This window comes from Excalfactoria chinensis, chromosome 8, assembly GCF_039878825.1.
Source record: "Excalfactoria chinensis isolate bCotChi1 chromosome 8, bCotChi1.hap2, whole genome shotgun sequence".
In the NCBI taxonomy this organism is placed as follows: domain Eukaryota; kingdom Metazoa; phylum Chordata; class Aves; order Galliformes; family Phasianidae; genus Excalfactoria; species Excalfactoria chinensis.
Window position 1 is genome coordinate 15209843 of NC_092832.1, and position 17827 is coordinate 15227669.

Consider the following 17827-nt stretch of genomic DNA (forward strand, 5'->3'; position numbering starts at 1 on the left):
GAAGACAAGACAAAAAGTACCATGGTTCACTATTACAGTATGCATTTATCAGTGTCAGTTTCCAGCCTTTTCAACAACCCAGTGTTCTAAGGTGAATTTTTCAGCTAGAATGACTAACTTCAGTGTTAGTGATTGCTTCTGGACTAGTAATTCTGTGCCCTAAATTGTGTAGGTCCAAAACACGTGATTTGGGCAGAAGCAATGCTTTTCCTCATGCTGTTGCACTCAGTTTGCTTCTACCTTACTTTTGAGAGGTTATACTAACTGCTGTTGCACTGCTGCTTTTGTGGGTTGAATGTAAACATGCATATGTGGCAGATTTAGAATAAGGATAAGATTAGAAAGCTTTGGGACATAAAAATAAGAAACCAGGCAGAAGTCTTGTCTCAGTGAGATGAAGATCTTGGGCTGGGAGGTGGGAAGGGAAAAACACCTGATAATCAAGTGGAAATAAGGACAAGTGAAAACTCTTTTCATTGTTTTCAGGGCCCCTTTGTTCAGATAGCCCCGGCTTCAAAAGAGAATGAATGAGTGGTAATATCAGTAATAGCTGGCAAAAATGTAATTTAATTAACCTGGAACCAGGTACTCAGATTTGTAAATAGAAGTTCCAAACTTATGGGTGGTGGGAGGGAAGGAGAAAAAAAAGCTAATATGGTCAAGAAGGTATAAAGAAAGAGAAACTGAGAGCTTTTGTTACTGTGCACTGCAAAACATTATTTTTGTGTATGAAATCAGGTGTCATTCAATGCACAAGGCCAAAAATGTTGAACTCTTTGCTGCATTTTTAAGTAGGTAGGTTAGAACTGTGGAATTCTGCCAGCTGTCACTTAGATTTCCTTTAGGTACCTTTTATGGGAACTGGGCAGAGCCAGCTTTCCTGTGAGCCACCTTTGGCCTATCAGTCTCAAATTCATCAGCACCCACTGGAAAGGATATTTTTTCCTACTTCTGTTTTGGAGATTTCAGGACAGTGTGTCACTGAGATAAATGAAAACTGTTACCAACCTCATTGCTGGAAGGCTGAGTTAATGTTCGACGGATTTCTAAAACATGCAGTACTGCAGAAGCATCAGAGACAGCTACAAACTGCTGCTTTGCTGAAAGGTAATTAACAAAAATGTATAAAAAAATCTAAACTCCAGCAATAATACTTTCTGCTTACACATGAAATGTCTTTATTCTGTTTCTTAATATGGGTAACACAAAGAGCTACAAAAGGTTTTGTTGGGCTTTTCTGTGTTTACTGTTGACTGCAGTAAAAAGCTTTACTGATCTCCTACTTTAACAAGTGAAATTCTCTTGAAGATTTGTACTTTTTCAAATTCTTTTTCTTTAATTTAAAAAGAAGTTTTCAGTTGCTTTATGCCTTACTAATAAATTTAATATACTATGAGTATGATGCATGAGCTTCTCTATACAGCATAGAGCTAAACTAGTGGAAGAACGTATCTTTTATACAAGGTAGTATGCAGCAAGATCAGTGAGCTTTGCAGGCGTGGGCCCTTTTGCAAACACAAAGTAAAGCACAGTGAAGTGTCATCACCATCAACTTACGTGAGGCTATATGGAGGCTGATGCAAGTAATGGCTGATTTAGAGATGTTCTGGATATGAGATGGCTTATGAGTTTCCTTCAGTAAGTCCCAAATATCTATATTTCCATCATCTGTGGCAATGTAGAAAACTCCTGGCCTTGTTAAAGGCCAGTGTCCTGCCGTGTATCTTTGCGATGTGCAGTTTGACTGGAGGATTGGTCCATTCTTAATAAAGTTAGATATTTGAAAACCAGGAAAAGATGCAATGATCAAACAGCAAAATCCATTCACTACTTCAGATTTCAATTTGTGAACATTCACTATTTAAATGATTATCAAATAATACATGTGGCAGGTTCATTAACACCTTCTGTATTTAGAAGCGTGGTGGGTTAAAAACAACCTTGATATCTCAAGGTAGTCTATTTGCTGTTTAAAATCTGTGGCCTTGAGATGTGCAGCTAATCTGGGTCGCTATAGAACAGGAACTCTAACAAAAAAACAAAACAAAGCCCTCTTACGTTTTTATATCTATAGCTATTGAAAAGATTGCTTCCTAGGTAAGAGTTCTTCAGATCTGCTTAGCACACATTTCCTTTGGGTCCTCAGTTTGCCCTGCAGCAGAATTACTTTGACGAGAAACTGGCTTTTACGAAGCTGGTCCGAAGAAGGTTGGGTATTCTTTCTGCAAGTTGCAAGTTTAGAAAGCCGTTTCTAGAACAGCTTTTCTGATGCGAAGTAAAAGGAAAAGCTTTTTTATACTTTATTTCTAAGCTGTCAAGCCTTGTGATTAACAACCAGTACTGAAAACAGCCTGTAAGGCTGTTATTCTAGTTATCTAATTTATCTTTACTAATTATTTTACAGATGTTTTACAGTTACTTACTGTAACACCTTCTTTCCAAATGGCAAAATTCTGGCCTCCAACACTGAGGATGATGTCTTTAAAAAATGGAGATCTCTGCACAGTGTTCACAGCTTCTTTGTGGATGGTGTATTTCTTACCTAACAGAATGAAAGAAGACAGTCGCTTGTAACTACTGTTTTCTGTGGGTATCTTCACAATGGGAGATATGCAGAGGGAAATGCAGGGTATTATTCCAAGATACCAGCCTCTCTTGATTGCAAAGTGTTGGAATTACTGCAAATCTAATTACCATGAAGCACAACTTCTGTGCTTCGTGCCAATATGTATGCAGTGATGAACTTATTGCACTGGAGAGCGCTGTTCTGCTGTAACAGATAAACTGCATGGTACCTTGAGCATGTACTGATGAATCCAGCTGTCATCAGTGAGATAGGCTTATAAGAACAGATTAGCAAGATCCTTAAAAATGCAGTGTATAGTTGCAAATACTTTACAATTAGCAGTAGGTTACAGCTTAAACAAGTATTGAGAAACTTGAACTTGCTACCTGTTTTTTCCTCGTCACGTTTGGCCTTCATTTCCCAGTCAGAATAAATAATTTCTCCATCCTGTGATGCCAGAAAGATCGTGTAAATGTTAATATTTAAGTTTGACAGTGTACACCAGAGCGGCTTATTTTAAAGCTTTGACTTAATAATAGCCATTATTAAATTTGTTCTGGATAAATTAAAATAGACGTTTGCAGCCCATGACCAAAAATAATGAATTTTGAACAACCATCTCGGTTTTTTATTGCCAAAACAGCTTTCCATATCCTGATGTACGTAAGGAGCCTTTTCTGCAGAACTGGGTACCCAAGTGTTTGGGGAAAGGGTGGCAGAAGCAAGAAAAGCAGCTAGAAGACAAATATTCATTTTCACACGTACTCATAAATGGGAAAGATTTTGGAATTTTTGGTGCATAGGAAATGTAGGGGGCTATGAGTAATTGGGATTTCTTAGTATGAAAATAAGTTGTTAAAGAAATTGTAATTTTCATCTGATGATTGTGGGAACACTAAAAAGAGACTCTGCTTGCAGTAAGGCAGTGCTCTTTGGTTTCTGATGGTAAATAGATAAGTTCAAGATATTTTGGAAGTATTTTCTCTCTACTCTTGAAATAAGGATTCATAGTTTATTAAATACAGGCTTTTATTTTAAGCACACTGCTAAATGCACTAAAGCTGGAGAATTTCAGCGTGTCCAGAGTGATCCTTTTGGTTAACACCCAGAGAAAGCATCTACGTGCATACATTTGTGTAAAATCTTGGATTCAATTGTTCAGTCTTACAGTGATTTTTGATGAACATTTTCATAGTAACCTATTATTTTAACTTCAGTTCCAACCAAGAAGCTGTTGGAGATGCCCTCTAGCACGTTCAGCGTTTTATTCAAAGAAACGCTCATCTGTGCATATGGGCTTTCTTTGACCACTTGTGATTTGTGCAGAGATTGCTCCTTATCTGGGAAACAATACAGATACATCTTTGTTATACACCAAAAGTTACCAAGTCAAACAATTCCTTTGTCTGAAGGGGAGTTTTAAGAACAGAGATGAAGAAAGCCTGCAGGACTGCATCTTTATTGGCAGTCTAATGGCTTCCCTGGGCAATCTTGCCCTGTTGCTGGGGCTGATAGGAATGCTGGAATGGGCCAGTTCCCTCAGTCAGGACAGCAGGACCCAGCTGTTGGGAAGGTGCAGGCTGCTGTGCACAACCTCTCTGGTTGGTCTCCAGCGGTGTGTCAGCATGCCAGCCTTGGAGAGGGATTGGTAGTATGTCCCTATCAGAAAGTAACCATGGATATGGAACATCTCCTTTTGTATTGTCATAGTTGCTATTTGTATATTGCACTTTGAATATCAGTATACTTAAGAAATGCTTTTCTCCAGCTGTGTTCAGCTATGGATATTTTGTTGCTTAGCTTACAGTATGTACATACTGAAATACAAGCTTATTAAAAGCTTTTTTTTCCTACTAGAGTGTAACAGAAGTATTACCTGTGGTTTTGTAATGATGATGCTGTTCCTGTAGACTGATTTTGGTGGGACTGCATTTCACACTGTTTTCTTCTTCCTTGTCATACAGGCTGATCTGTTCAGAAAAAAATGCATCTGATAACTTATTTTGTCAGATCTTCCATCTTTTGTGCCTACGAGGCTACTCTACTTCCTGCTGTAATGGAAGAGGTGTTTTCAGTCTACAGCATGTTTGTAATACTCCACAAAAAGCATTTGCTTCCTCATTTGTAAGTACGGTGATGTAAATTTGCAGTTCCTCATTGTTAACTTTTTCCTGTATGACTTTTGCTGTGTTCTTAACATCAGCAACAAAACCAGCTCCAGTGGTCATGCTTTCTCAACATCTGTACCAGCTGCAGCTATTCTGCGCAGAGCAGGTCAATAGGTCTTTTTTTAATCGCCTATAGCTTCAGCCCCTTCTTCCTTTCCCACCCCACCAAAAAACCACTAAACAACACACAAAAACAGCAAATGCATCCTATTCCACTCAGACTGACTGCTGGATTGATGGTAATTCTGTTGCTTGTGACTGTTTCACAGTTTGGGACAGTGAGATAGGCAGAGTGAAAAGGCCGACAGCAACATACGCTATTACTGCATCTGCTTTTGCAGTGCTGCAGTTGTTAAGAGGCAGTCACTGTGCTGCTTACAAGCTAGCTTCTCAAAATGCATTTCATAGAACTTTCAGAGGAACTCTGGAGTGTTTCATAATTAGGAAGAAATCTACAGGAAATTTGCACTTCTAGGGGAAAGTTAAAGAGCTGGAAAGCAAAAGAAGTTTCTATGGGGTTCAGGCCATACGTACAGTTTGGTTTGGTTTTTCTGTTCCATATTTGTGTGCAATACCTTCATGAGAGGTTTCCAGATGACATCTGGATCATTAGAAGAATCAGGGAGCATACTGAAACTGTTTTCTTCTTTCTCAGATGAATAATGGATGGGAATTTTGGTGTCTCGAATATCCCAAAATAATAATAAGCTGCAAAATAACTGTATATTATTATTCTGATTTACTTGCAAAGTCAGATGCAATTTTTCTTGCATTTTACAAATTTTCTTACTCCTTCATCTTCGAATTTTATGTAGCAATAGAACTCTCAAATACAGGCAAATGATAATTACCTTATCACTTCTTTTGTAAATGGTTATATATTCATCATTTTATCAGACATAACTCTACCAAGGCAGCCAAATAGCATTCAGTTTGCTTATGAGAAGTTACTGGTGCTGCCTGGGTGAAATTTTCTTATCTGTGACCAGTATGATTACCTAGGCGCTCCGTAGTTAGTTAAGGAGAGTTTTGAAAGCTGTAATCTGCTCCTGGATTTGACCCTATGCAACTCTGATGAGTATAACCTACTATAATAGCAGACAGATGTTAATGCAGCCTGGAAATATAGGAAATGTTCTCCTAGCTAATCTGAGTCAATATTCTGCCTCTGACTATGGTCACTACCAGACGCTCAGAGATTTGGACAACACACTATAGCAGGTAACATAGTAATTCAAATCAAAGCTCATTCCCTGTTACTGTGTGCTTATTTCCTGAATAGGAATTTCCTATTTCCTTCTTTCACTGAAGACAAACAGCACTGCCTTCTAGAATTCATTATGTTATCAGGTATTCAGCCCTGTAATCTCACTGTGCTACTCTGGGTATACTTTCACAGAATTGGACTGGGCAATAATAAGCTGGCTCATCACGGGCATCTTTCCTTGCTTTGCAGGCAGGAGTTGCAGAGGTACCCGTGCTCTTCAGGAACCACGTTACAGTGACTACCCTGCTTTTTGAGTGCATACTACTAAGGTGGAGCCCCCTTGTGTGAGTAGTTTAAAATTATTTCTCCCACGTGCATTACTAGTATTACAGTGCAAACTTAGAGACTTCTATTTGCAATCACTCAGTCTTTTAACTTCACTGAAGTCTTCTCTGACTTTGATTAGGAAAAATAACTTTGTATCATTAACAGATCTTGCTCTCCTAGTACTGACTTCCTTTTGTATTAACTAGCAAATACTACGCGTAACCTTTTGCCATCATAAAAGCTAAACATAGATTTCCACTTTTTGCATTACATTTCCTTGCCAAATCTATACAATTTCATTGAGGTCTGATACAGAACCTTCTGAAAACAGAAAGCCTCGAATCAGGTCTTTGGATATGAAGCTCAGAAAAGAATTCCAACATGCCTCCAGAAGCACACATCCAGTTATTTGTTCTTTCTATGCTTTTGTGTCTCTCCCTTCTATATCTGACTTCCGCTGAAGTCTGCCTTTGTCTTCCAAGCTATCATTTCCAGACATTTCTATTCCCACACATTTCTGGAATCATTTTTAGCATTGAACAACAAGTGCTGTGCATATTTGACAAACTTCACATTGCAAGAGTTGAGTAAATGTTGCTGCCCATTCGTATCAAAGCTGAAGTCTGCACGAAATACAGTAACGCTATTAAGCTTCACTAATCAAGTGGTAATGTTACTGTGATAACAGATTTATTACACAGACTCATCAGGTTTCTTATCCTACCCAGATTCTCACTGCAAAGAGCCAGGCTACCTTCACCCATTTTTCCCTCCAACCTGAATTCTATTTCCCTTTCTTCACCTCAGACATATCATTGTCCTCCAGTAGATTTAGAAGGGAAACACTACTCATATTAACAACTGTCCTTTTCATTCCAACAGTAACGCTTTTAGCATTTTGCAGTTTTTCTTCATATTGAGAAATATTCCACAGTACAACCTACAATGAGAAAGGAGTGCATTATTTCTTCATTCTTTGTATTAATACTCTTCTTTTTTTCCCCAAATACAATTCATGAGTTTTCTCTGGGGAAAAATGAGAAATTCACTCTCTGTACTAGAACTTAGTAAGATTTCTAAAGTGTTACCTCTTTAATGTCGTGCCATAAGTTGAAAGGCTATTACTTAACATCAGCAACAACAAAAAGAGAAAAAGCCCGAACAGTTTGAGGTATTCTGATTTTTAGTGTATTTTATTGATGTACTGCAAACAACCATCTTGAAGTAATGGCTCGATTCAGGAATTGTCATAACGTAGCAGAATTTCTGCAATTCATTTCACAAGGAAAAAATCAGGGAACTATAAACTCTGTCAACTGCAAAACCGGAGAGAAAACTTCCCTACTCATAGGAATGACTAATTTGAGTTCTGCATTCCTGAGACTGATATTTCTTGTTACTGTGATTGTAGATGCTGAGTACATCTTTTCAACCTTTTTTTATATTGTAAGATAAGACAGAAATATCTACTTTTATTTTTAAACAAAAATAATACCTGCCCACTGAAGCAGCCACCAGCAATAATATTTGGATCACTTGGGCTGAACTGAAAGCAGTAAACGTCGTCAAGACACTCTAATATTAACTGAGAAGAAGGAAAAAAAAAAAAAAAAAAAAACAGTTAAGAAATACAGTCACATTTTCTCTTTTTATATGAACATTTGGAGTATGTAAAGCTCTTGATTATATACCTGAGGTTGGATAGGGTCAAAAAGGCTCCAGAAAATAATTACTGAGTTTTGCTGTATCTTAGTTTTCTCTTCTTTGGAGGTCTGCTTTGTTGCTGACTCTGCTATAATCCCTGATTGAGAGAGAAAGCAAACTTTCTAGGAGACATATAAAATTTCAGCATACAATTACTTATGGTAAGTGAATTTTTATCCCTAAGAAACCAATGGGGAAAAAAAAAACAAAACAAAAGATAACATGTATTTATATTTTTGTTGTTGCTAATCAGCTTTGAGGAGGTTACTTCTATTAAGATTCTGTCAATGTATTGCAGTAGCTAAAGATCAGGATGAAACTCAACTTATTTCCTTTTACTCCTTAACAGTGTAATATTGAACCCAAAGTCGTATGACAGGCATATGGTATTGACCATCATGACCATCATGAAATCAAATATTTTGTAGTTGAATTAATTTCCTACAAAGGCAGCGATGTTGGCTCTAAGTATACTATGCATGTAGACAGACATACTGAATAAATTGTTTTTTTAAGTTAGTATTACTATTTAAATCCTGTCGACTTTATAAAGATGCATGTTTCATATCTGTCATATCATACACATCATCCAAACTCAATCATTACCATAGATGGTTGGATGCCAACAAACACAGCTAATGCTTTTGTCCTTGAGATACTGTAGGTCTGTGAATGTTTGGTAGGCTTTAAGACAAACGTCTGACTTGCCACCAGAACTGCTCAAGTCATCTTCTAGGGCTTTCCAGTCATCAGAAAAAACATCCATAATTTCATTTTGCTGCAATGCAATTTCCATTCTGTTTTGTGAAAGAGAAGTTAACATTTTCAGGAATCCAGAATATCCAGCAGTAGAGTCACAAAATACACAGCTTTTGTTTTACAAAAAATTTGGGTCATGCTATTAAAAAAAATAATGAAATCCTCAGTGATGCATCACCACTTTAAGGAAATTCTTTACCATTGAAAATATGGGAAAGAATTTGAGAAGAATTGAACTCCAGTTCTGTGTGTATCAAGTGCAGTAAAATTGTCTAATATGTGACAGAAGTCATGACTAAGTGGGACTTGTCATGCAACTAAGGGCTGTAGGACAGCACCTTTTGCTTTTCTGCATTAGCTTTTTGCTTGAGTGAGCAGTGTTTGAAGTTACACTAAGCCACTCTTCAAATTAGTATGGTATAGATTTCACATTCATCTTAATAGACATAAATATCAAGGTAATATTTGATAATATAAGAATAGGCAAGAGAAAGTCCATAGGTTAAAATTATTCCGTATTTAATCAGACTGATAGTCCACACAGACTAGTTCTGTCTTCACACACTTCCATTCTACACTATTTCATACAGCCTTTGAAATGTATAGTGGCAGTAACTTTACCTTAAGCATACTGATGTGAGAAATTGTTTCAGCTTCTCAGATGACAGAATCTCTTCTTTCTCTTCATTTGACAGCTCTCTGGGAAAATACTGTGTGGCTGCATTTTTTGGATAGGTCCTAACCAAGTGGAATAAGTTTGAATATGAGTACGTATACATTTATTTTAAAGACAAATTTTAAAGACAGAAGCCCGTGTAATGTGTAAAATTAAAAGCAAATTATATTCAGTTTTTCCAGGATGTCTTTGCAAAAGTGAAAGAAAAGCAAACACTTTCCAATATTATTCTCTTAATTTATAACTGTGCGAGTTCAAGGGTGTTAATTTGTTTAATTTTAGGTGAAATCAGGTTAATAGCTTAATAAATAAGCTGATAAGTATTTCATACACTTACCATTCTGTCTGAGTACTAGCTTCTCTTACTTTGGGAACCATTTGTACACCCACATCTCTTTCAAGCAATTTAATAGTGAAAGTTTTGTCTTGGTAGGAAGTGCATTCAATATAACTGTCTTTTACATGTGAAGCATTCCTGTCAGTAAATGTAATCGGTGCACCAAACAGCTCGTGCCCTCGAGAAAACATGTACTTAATCTGGAAAACAATATTTCTGAAGTTAACAGAGCAGAGAGTTTTTGTAAGGTTCCATTCTGTAAACTGTGCTGAGTTGGTTATGTTTATGAAATCTTAAAGCACTCTTTATAAGTCAACTACACAGCAAATAGATAACACATTTGTATTTCCAAAAGAAAGAATTTACCTTTAGGGAATATTTTGGATTACTGCTGGCAGGATAGGAGAATTATATTATCTAATTCAGGCAATATCAAAACTGAGCCTTTAATGGATTTTGGCACTTCTTGCCAAAACTCCCCCAAAAATGTAGTTTTCTAAAGTGAGCTGTATGGCAGTTCTAAAAACAGAAGCCACGTGACTCTAGGTGGATTTCTGCTCCAGATGAAGTTTGCAGGGAGTCTCCTCTAACAAACACTGAGCTGGATTTCTAGGACCTAACTTCTCAGCCCATATTTCAGACTGCAGTTCTATGGTGAAATATGTCAGCCTCACTTGCAGTGCACAGGAAAAGTACCTGAAGAAGGATCCACAAAAATAAACATTTTGAGTGAGAAGTTTCCTTAGTGACAACTGGAAAAAGAGAAGGGATATGACTTCTCCACTCCCCGAGGAAGTTAGGCACTTGATTTCAGGCAGCAGAGGAGTATTTCTTTGTCTTGGATTCATATTCAAGATACCTTTTCCCAAGGTATCCTTTCCAAGGATATTTCCTTTCCAAGGAAAGGATTGTGGACTAGTGTTTCCATTTCGTTCAACAGCCTGCTGTTATAAATCTGGGAGTTTTTTACTCAGGAAAAATTAGTCATCTTGTATTATGTTGGAGTAGGAAGTAAAATTGAGGACTTGACACTTTCTCCTCTGCGTATAGACTGGTAGGCTATAGTGTTAATTCCTCAGTAGCTTTCAGAAGTGTGCAGAATAATGGCAGGACAGGAGGAAGGGCTGGTGAATGAGGGCAGAGATGGGGAACCTGAGACAGCTGAGAGGGGGAGGAGGACAATGGTCAAATGTCAAGAATAATTCAAGACTGAGTGCAGATGGAAAACAGTCAGCAGAACAGTGGAGGGGGGTCTGGCAAGGAGGTGGTGCTGGTTGCACAGAGGTTCGTACCAACTGGATATGTGAGATTCTTCAAATAGCAAAAAAACAAAACAAAAAACTACTTCCTACTGAGTCATTTAACTGCAGGATTTTCACAGGAACACATGAACATATCGCCGCTGCTTCAGACCTCATTTTGTACCTAACATAAATTTGTTTTTATGGTACTTGACATAGGTAGATCTGATAATTCTCACCTTTTTCACACGATCTTTAACAGATTCTTCTTCAGCTTCCTTTTCACTGCCAAGAGAAACCCACGGTTTGGAGACAGGTTGCTTATAAGCATAGACTTCTGGAGTTTCGTCTTTTTCTTCTTCACTGCCTGTTTCTTCTGCAGTTTCTGGAGGCTGTGACATCAAACAGTGAGAAATAGTGTTTTTTTCGAATTTTGTTACTGAGTTTCTAGTTCATATATTTACATTTCAATTCCAGTTTTCATTTATGCGTTCTTCTGTCTCAGTGCAATGAATCTGGCTATAATGTGTCCCTGTATTCAATGAGACTATGACCCATTCATCCATTTGACAGCAAATGTTAAGTATCTAAATACTAAAATAGTCTTATATTACAGTCAGTAGTTGTCTTGGAATCCAAGCACTGCTCTACAGAGAGAATTTATAGTGATTTTCTACAGTAGGCCTTGTCTGGAATTGCAATTTGCCTTTCTGTTAATTGTCACTTCTGCTGGGAGGGACTCTCATGTTGAAGAATGGCATCATCTAATGATGCAGTACACAAGGGGAAATGTATACATCTGTGGTTATCTAAAACTAAAATACATAAAGTATGATTTAAAGAATATGTAAAAGTGAGGTAACCAATATATTATAATTTCTTAAATGTATGAAAAACATGGATGTTGGAAGAGAAAATTAACGCTTATAGTAAAAATGCAGCAATTCTGGCCCTCTGAAGTAGAACACAAAATGTAATTGTCTCACTGCCAAAGGTATTTTTACAGTGATATATCTATTTTTCATTATCAGGTTACTCTTCAGAGAAACGTGCTGGCTTGCAAAGCACATCAGATATTAAAGAACATGATAGCAATCCTGAAATATTTTTGAGACGAGATTCTGAAATGTTCACAGATAGAATAACTCTGTGGTGTTTTTCCATACCTTCAGAAAGTTTTCTTTAGCTTCCTCAGAAGCAACAAGGTAAAAGTTCTGTCCGTACTGGAAATTTGCATCAAATACAATCAGAAGTTCTTCCCCTGGGTATTCCTATTTCAATTAAAACAGTTAGTAGAAAACTAAAAGAAATAATAACATCCAAAACAGACCTAAGCCGATGACTGGCAAAACGATGACTAACAATGTTGTGCAAAATCAGTATCTTGATTAATCTTATGAATTTCTCTGCTAAGATCATGTGTTGATTGAACAGCACAGATGGATTTTATTTTGTAATCAGAACGTGTGGGACAGAACTAATATTTTCGTACACAGATTTAAACAGGAAAACTGTCTCAGTGATTCACAGTAAGTAGGCAAAGAATCGGGGAAAGTGAAAGATGTGCAGCTCTGTTCACAGAATCAAAACTGGTAACATTTGTTACTTTTAGTATATCCCTCAATTAAAGACAATCAAAAAAAGAAAGTGCACACTGAGCCATGATAAACTTCTAGAGTTGACTGTGACCTTTGGCTATTACAGCACTGGTGTATTTACAGAGTCAAAAAAGGACAGATCTTAGCATTAAAAGCAAATACACTCTGAGAATATAGAGTCGTGACGTGAGAACAAAATAAGCTATGTACGAGGACAGTGTTTTTGACAGGGTGGAAATCTGTAACAGCAGCTCTAGTTTTTAGGTCCTGAATGATGTCATCTTTTTTAATAAGCTTGAAACAATTTTCTTCTGTGACATCCTCATCCACCTGGCAATTAAAAATTTCTTGGGTCCTTGTAGTGAAAACCAAGGGAAAAATTTCTGGGTGGCCTATGAAAAATTGGGAAAAAAAAAATCACATGGTAAAGTAACTGAAGAGTGTTCTTTAAACATAAATAACTCTGGGACTTTACTGTTTCCTAGCAGAATGTCCTTGAATCTTTCAGCTTAGTTTTTGGTACTCCAGGAGATGTGGAATACAAATTATATTACACTTGGCTTATCTTGGAAAAGATTCCACCTATTATATTTTTTTAATGAGTATGTGTCATTACCATTAGGAGAGATCCATTTTCTCTTGATTGAAAGGTGGTCATTTGTTAAATGTCATTAGTGGACTAATGAAGGACACATCTGTATGGCTTTTAAATAAAACAGCCCTTGAATACATTATCTCTTCTGCATAAAGTGGTGCCATGTTAAGTCAATGTTTAATCTAAATGTGGCTTCAACACCATCTCAAATAAGGATGCTTTTCTAATTTTGTACTTATATGCTTTTCTCATCAGTTCAGAGTATCACTGAGTATATTTTAGTATTAATAGCTGAGATTGGTGTGAGGCCGGTAAGATTCAAACCAGATGCAAGGCATCATTTTCCTGCTTGCTAGAGAATAAATAGCTGTTGGCTGCTATGCAGATGACCTCTGTTAGGTTTAGTCGTATCCCTGCTGAACAGGACAGCTATTTCTTACCTGAAGACTGATGCTATTTCAGCCTTCCTGCTGCACAGCCTGCTACTCAGAATAGTACCATCTGTAATCACTACTGCAACAGATGTACCTGGTTTCTAATTTCCCTATTTTTATATATATATATATATATATATAATTATGTATATTTTTCCTTTTTGTTGCATGGCATTATTAGTGTGGAAGCTTCAGAATGTTTAAAATATTCAAAAGCCACTACTTTACAGCCCAGTCATCATAGCACTTACCTATACCAACCATAGAAAGATCAGCTTCATCCTTTTCCTCTGAAATACAACAAGATACTATCAGAATTTGTTTCCCTAACAAAATAACTCTGAACATACAGATCCTTCCACATTAAAGTGATGTTTAAAATTTTTATAAGCATTCAAAACTAAACTGCTAAGAGGAAACACAAAATAAATTCCACATAGCTCAACCTCAACACAAGAAATGAAGGAAGCCTTTTAAAATACCTCTGTATCTTAAGGAGCTATCAGCATTTTTTGAGATTTTGGAGATTTAAAGCTCCTTTTTATTCTGAGCAGGTGCTCTACACTGGAGAGAAGCCATAAGGAATCTGTCATCTTGTACACTGCAAGATTCTGTGCATTAAAAACTTCCCTTACCATTAGCTGCTCACACCTGCTTGGGACAATTAGCATGGAAATCATTCTATCTGCAGAGGTGAGAAATGGACAAAGCTCACTAGTGTTGTACAGTAATAGAGTGTGGGTAGACCAGATTATGACATTCTTCATATCTGCAATACTTTACGCACCAGGTTGCTTTTGTTTTTCTGCAGAGGCTTGCTTGGCTTTTCCACCTCTCTGTTTCTTTGCTGAAGTTTTTGGACTTTTCGGGGTGGTCTTGCCAGATTTGGGATTTTTTGGCATGTTTACAGGTTGTCTAGAGAAAATAGATATCATCAATAAATAGTAAACAAACGGTGTAATACACTGTGCAGGAGTGAAAATTTGGCCCTTAACTTTATATATTATCACAGTCTAATTTTCATCCACAGGTAACACTCCAGAATTTAGAACATAAATTATATGGTATGTAACAGCTGGAAATTCACCTGTCCAGGGTTACTAAATACAGAAGCTGATTATCAGAAACAGTGAAAGGTTAAGTTAGAACATGAGTTACCCTTAAAGAAAGCTGGAGAACCTGAGCTACAGTGTGTGAAGTGTAGGTGAAGACTCTATAGCCGTTCATATCTGTCCCAGTCTACTTAAGGTATAAATCATTACACAGGTGCACAAAGCATTTTTGTGCTTTTGCATTTAATTTATCAGTGGTAGCTCTGTGCTGTGATTTGGAAAGAAGCAATGTATAATTACATGCAGCAATTGCACAGCTGGAGACTATACTGTGCAGAAAGCTACTTCTCTTTCATTTACTCCCCTCCTTCCCAATATCCAGCATAAGGATAAGAACAGCGGTGTAATAAATTTTCATTGCAAAGAAAACAAAACCCAGACTCCCCACTGTACAGACCGGGATGGCACACCACCAGTAAATACAGTCCAGCACCACCATGTGGAAGAGCTACGCATAGCATCCAGTTAAACTGAACCACAGTGGTCCACAAGGTGTAATGAAAAGTACTGATATTAGTAACGAACAGCTAGAGATATTCAGCTGGGATAAAGACAGTGGAAATCCTAGTGTTTGTGCTACAATTACCCTTAGTTATAGGAAAGAAACACGAAGCCTCCTCTTGCATTTGCCACTTTTCTTAGGACTTACCATGCATCTTACTTCAGGTAGGTTAAAAAAAGCCAGTTTTCTCTCTCTCCCTTTTTTAAAAATTTTTTTAAAATTTTTTTTAAATTTAATTTTATTTTTTAAGGTGTTCCCTGTCCTTCTCTTTGTATGTTTTAAATGAAATTTGTGACCAGCATTGCTGCCACTGAATAAAGCAGACAGCGTTGCCTGTGGTTAGGAGGAGAGGTCAGTTGTTTTAGAAGTCAGTTGAAGGATGGCACGTGTCCTGTATGTTACAGTCACATTGTCTTACTTGGCCATGTCATAACCATACACTGAGATAAAGCCTATTTGGAAAATATGAGTTCTGCTGAGTAACCGAAACCCTAAGTCACATGAGCAGAGGAAACACTGAGAGGGCTGAGATAAATCACGTGGCTATTTTTAGCAGGATAACTTGCAAACAAAAACAACCTTTCTCCTTTGACTGACTTAAGAATATTATTCCTATAAAAGCAATTAATATTTTGTCTCAGACTAATGTGGTTCTTCCTTCATTAGCTGTAAGAATCAACTGTACTGCACAGATGTGGAGAGCTGATGAAGGCAGAGGTGGTGAGTGCATCTGTAGGCAAATGTTAATACAAGAAGCATCCCCATTTTAAGTGTTGTAAATGAATAACACAGCAAGCAGTGAGAACATGTTATGGTTCCACCCATGGTGCAAAGAACCTCACTGACTGGACAAGTGATATATCCAGAACAGTTAGAAAGTGCAGTATCCCTAACATATCCTACCTGCCCGCTTGTCTTCCTGTGGGCACTTGATTGTCAGCTGTCAGGAAACATTTAAGGCCTCCAAAGAAAGCAAAGACAGGACTCCTAAAACCGAATCTGAAAGATAATGGAGCCCACATCCATTTATAGGCTATACATGCAAAGGTTCAGGTTTACTTCTTATTGCTTAAACAGGATTATGGCACCAACCTCTAGGTGCTCCCTGTGGGAGGCTGGCAGCTGCTGAGAGTTTTAAACCACGAGCTGGATGGCAATCTCCCACTTGCCACCACTCCTAAAAGAGAGCCAACATTTACAGTAACATACATTGAAACAATTACGAGTGCACGCTGGTTGATGTATGCTCTGCCTGCTATTTCAGGTAAAGAGTGACACGTTGTGTTCAATTTTTCATTACAAATGCTCAGCTGTAACTGTAGCTGGATGTAACATTATGAACTTTATAATATCATAAAGAGCAAAATGAAGATCAGAATGTTCTCCTCCCTGGCTAATGGATCTGGACGCTGACGGCTGTATAACCAAGGCGTGATGTTGCCAGGTGCTGCGGATGGAAGGAACATCAGCCGTCAGCAGCACAACTGCTGCTGTCCGAATGGAGTGATTCATTACTTGCTTAACGGAATGATTTAGATTTCAGTTTGTGTGCATTACTAATTAAAGGCTAATTTACTCCAATTTGCTGTGACAAAAATGGGGTCAATTTAACAGAAGGACTACAAGGACATTATTAAACACACACTCTGCTTTTTTTTCTTCCGGTGGTGTCACCATCAAGCTAAAGCCCACATTTCTGTCTGTAAACATTTAGGAACTTAGTACAAATCCTGTCTCACTAATGACCTATTTGCTACCTCAGTTCATGTACAGCGTTCACTTTATTTAATCTACTTTGCCCTACGCAAAGAGCACACGGCACATCTCAGCTTTGTGCTGCAACGAGTGGTTTGTACGTACTGGAACGTAGCTTCATTCCCTGAGCCTGGGATGAAGTTTTGGCAACTGCCCCATCCGCTCTGCACGTGGATGGACCTTACTCAGCACGGGCAGATCTCGAAGGAACTGTGCCTCCGTGAGCCAGGTGCGGGTTTCCTTATTTAGTAGAAATCCGCAGAGGTTTTTGTTTGCAGCTCAGCCTTCCAACGCGCGGCCACCCGACAACCCGCCCTGCGCCCGCATGGAGCCCCGCTTACCTGCGCGGCGTGAGGTTGTCATGGCAACGGGACGGGGCGGGATTGACGTTTCCGACAGTCAATAAGCGAGCTGCTTTTCGAGCCCGACCCCACGGGGGGAAGTCGCTATTGGTTGAGGGGCAGGAAAGCTCCGCGTCCCAGCGTGCGGTGCGAGAGGGGCTGCCGGCAGCTGGCGGGGGCTGCGCTGGGTCTGTCGAGTGGGTGGATGTGTGGGTAGTTCGGTGCCGTCTGGCTCGGTGAGGCGCTGCGCTCCTCTGTCCGGTGCACAGCGATAACTCAGTTTGCCCCAGCATCATCCTTTGAGCCCGCAGCGCTCCCACATCGCTGTGCGCCCCGTCCCGCCGCCTGCCCTTTGCAACTGCATTTCCGTAGCCGGAAGGGTCTGTTGCTTCGCGTTGTGTTTTGCTCTTTTTGTGTTTAATTAAAGATGTGGCACAGCAAATTGTAGGACGAGTGACTCGGCCTTCCCTTCCGCCGCAGCGGCCCGAACCAAAGCCGGGCAGGG

At 38.5% G+C, this 17827-nt stretch overlaps 1 protein-coding gene across 1 annotated transcript; it reads right to left on the reverse strand.

Annotated features, from left to right (window-relative positions):
- Positions 1–830: 830 nt before the first annotated feature.
- LOC140255629 (dynein axonemal intermediate chain 3-like) lies at positions 831–17342 on the reverse strand. The gene is made up of 22 exons (XM_072343402.1): positions 17323–17342; positions 16319–16403; positions 16130–16225; positions 14400–14527; positions 13864–13902; positions 12794–12975; positions 12152–12256; positions 11225–11377; positions 9745–9944; positions 9353–9469; positions 8579–8769; positions 7960–8069; positions 7764–7853; positions 7071–7208; positions 5310–5453; positions 4443–4536; positions 3779–3906; positions 2953–3013; positions 2424–2542; positions 1558–1762; positions 1009–1100; positions 831–926 (listed from the first exon to the last, which is right to left on the reverse strand). Exons 4-22 carry the CDS (start codon positions 14512–14514, stop codon positions 831–833), a joined length of 2379 nt encoding a protein of 792 aa, XP_072199503.1. The 5' UTR covers positions 14515–14527; positions 16130–16225; positions 16319–16403; positions 17323–17342.
- Between the last annotated feature and the right edge of the window lie 485 nt (positions 17343–17827).

Bases quoted from the DNA above. Each gene is read 5' to 3' on its own strand.
- LOC140255629 (XM_072343402.1), bottom strand. From the start codon at position 14,514: ATGCCAAAAAATCCCAAATCTGGCAAGACCACCCCGAAAAGTCCAAAA. The intron at 12,976-13,863 runs GTAAGTGCTATG...AATTTTTCATAG, and splicing joins TCTTTCTATGGTTGGTATAG to GCCACCCAGAAATTTTTCCC. The intron at 4,537-5,309 runs GTATTGCACACA...TTTTCTGAACAG, and splicing joins TCTGGAAACCTCTCATGAAG to ATCAGCCTGTATGACAAGGA.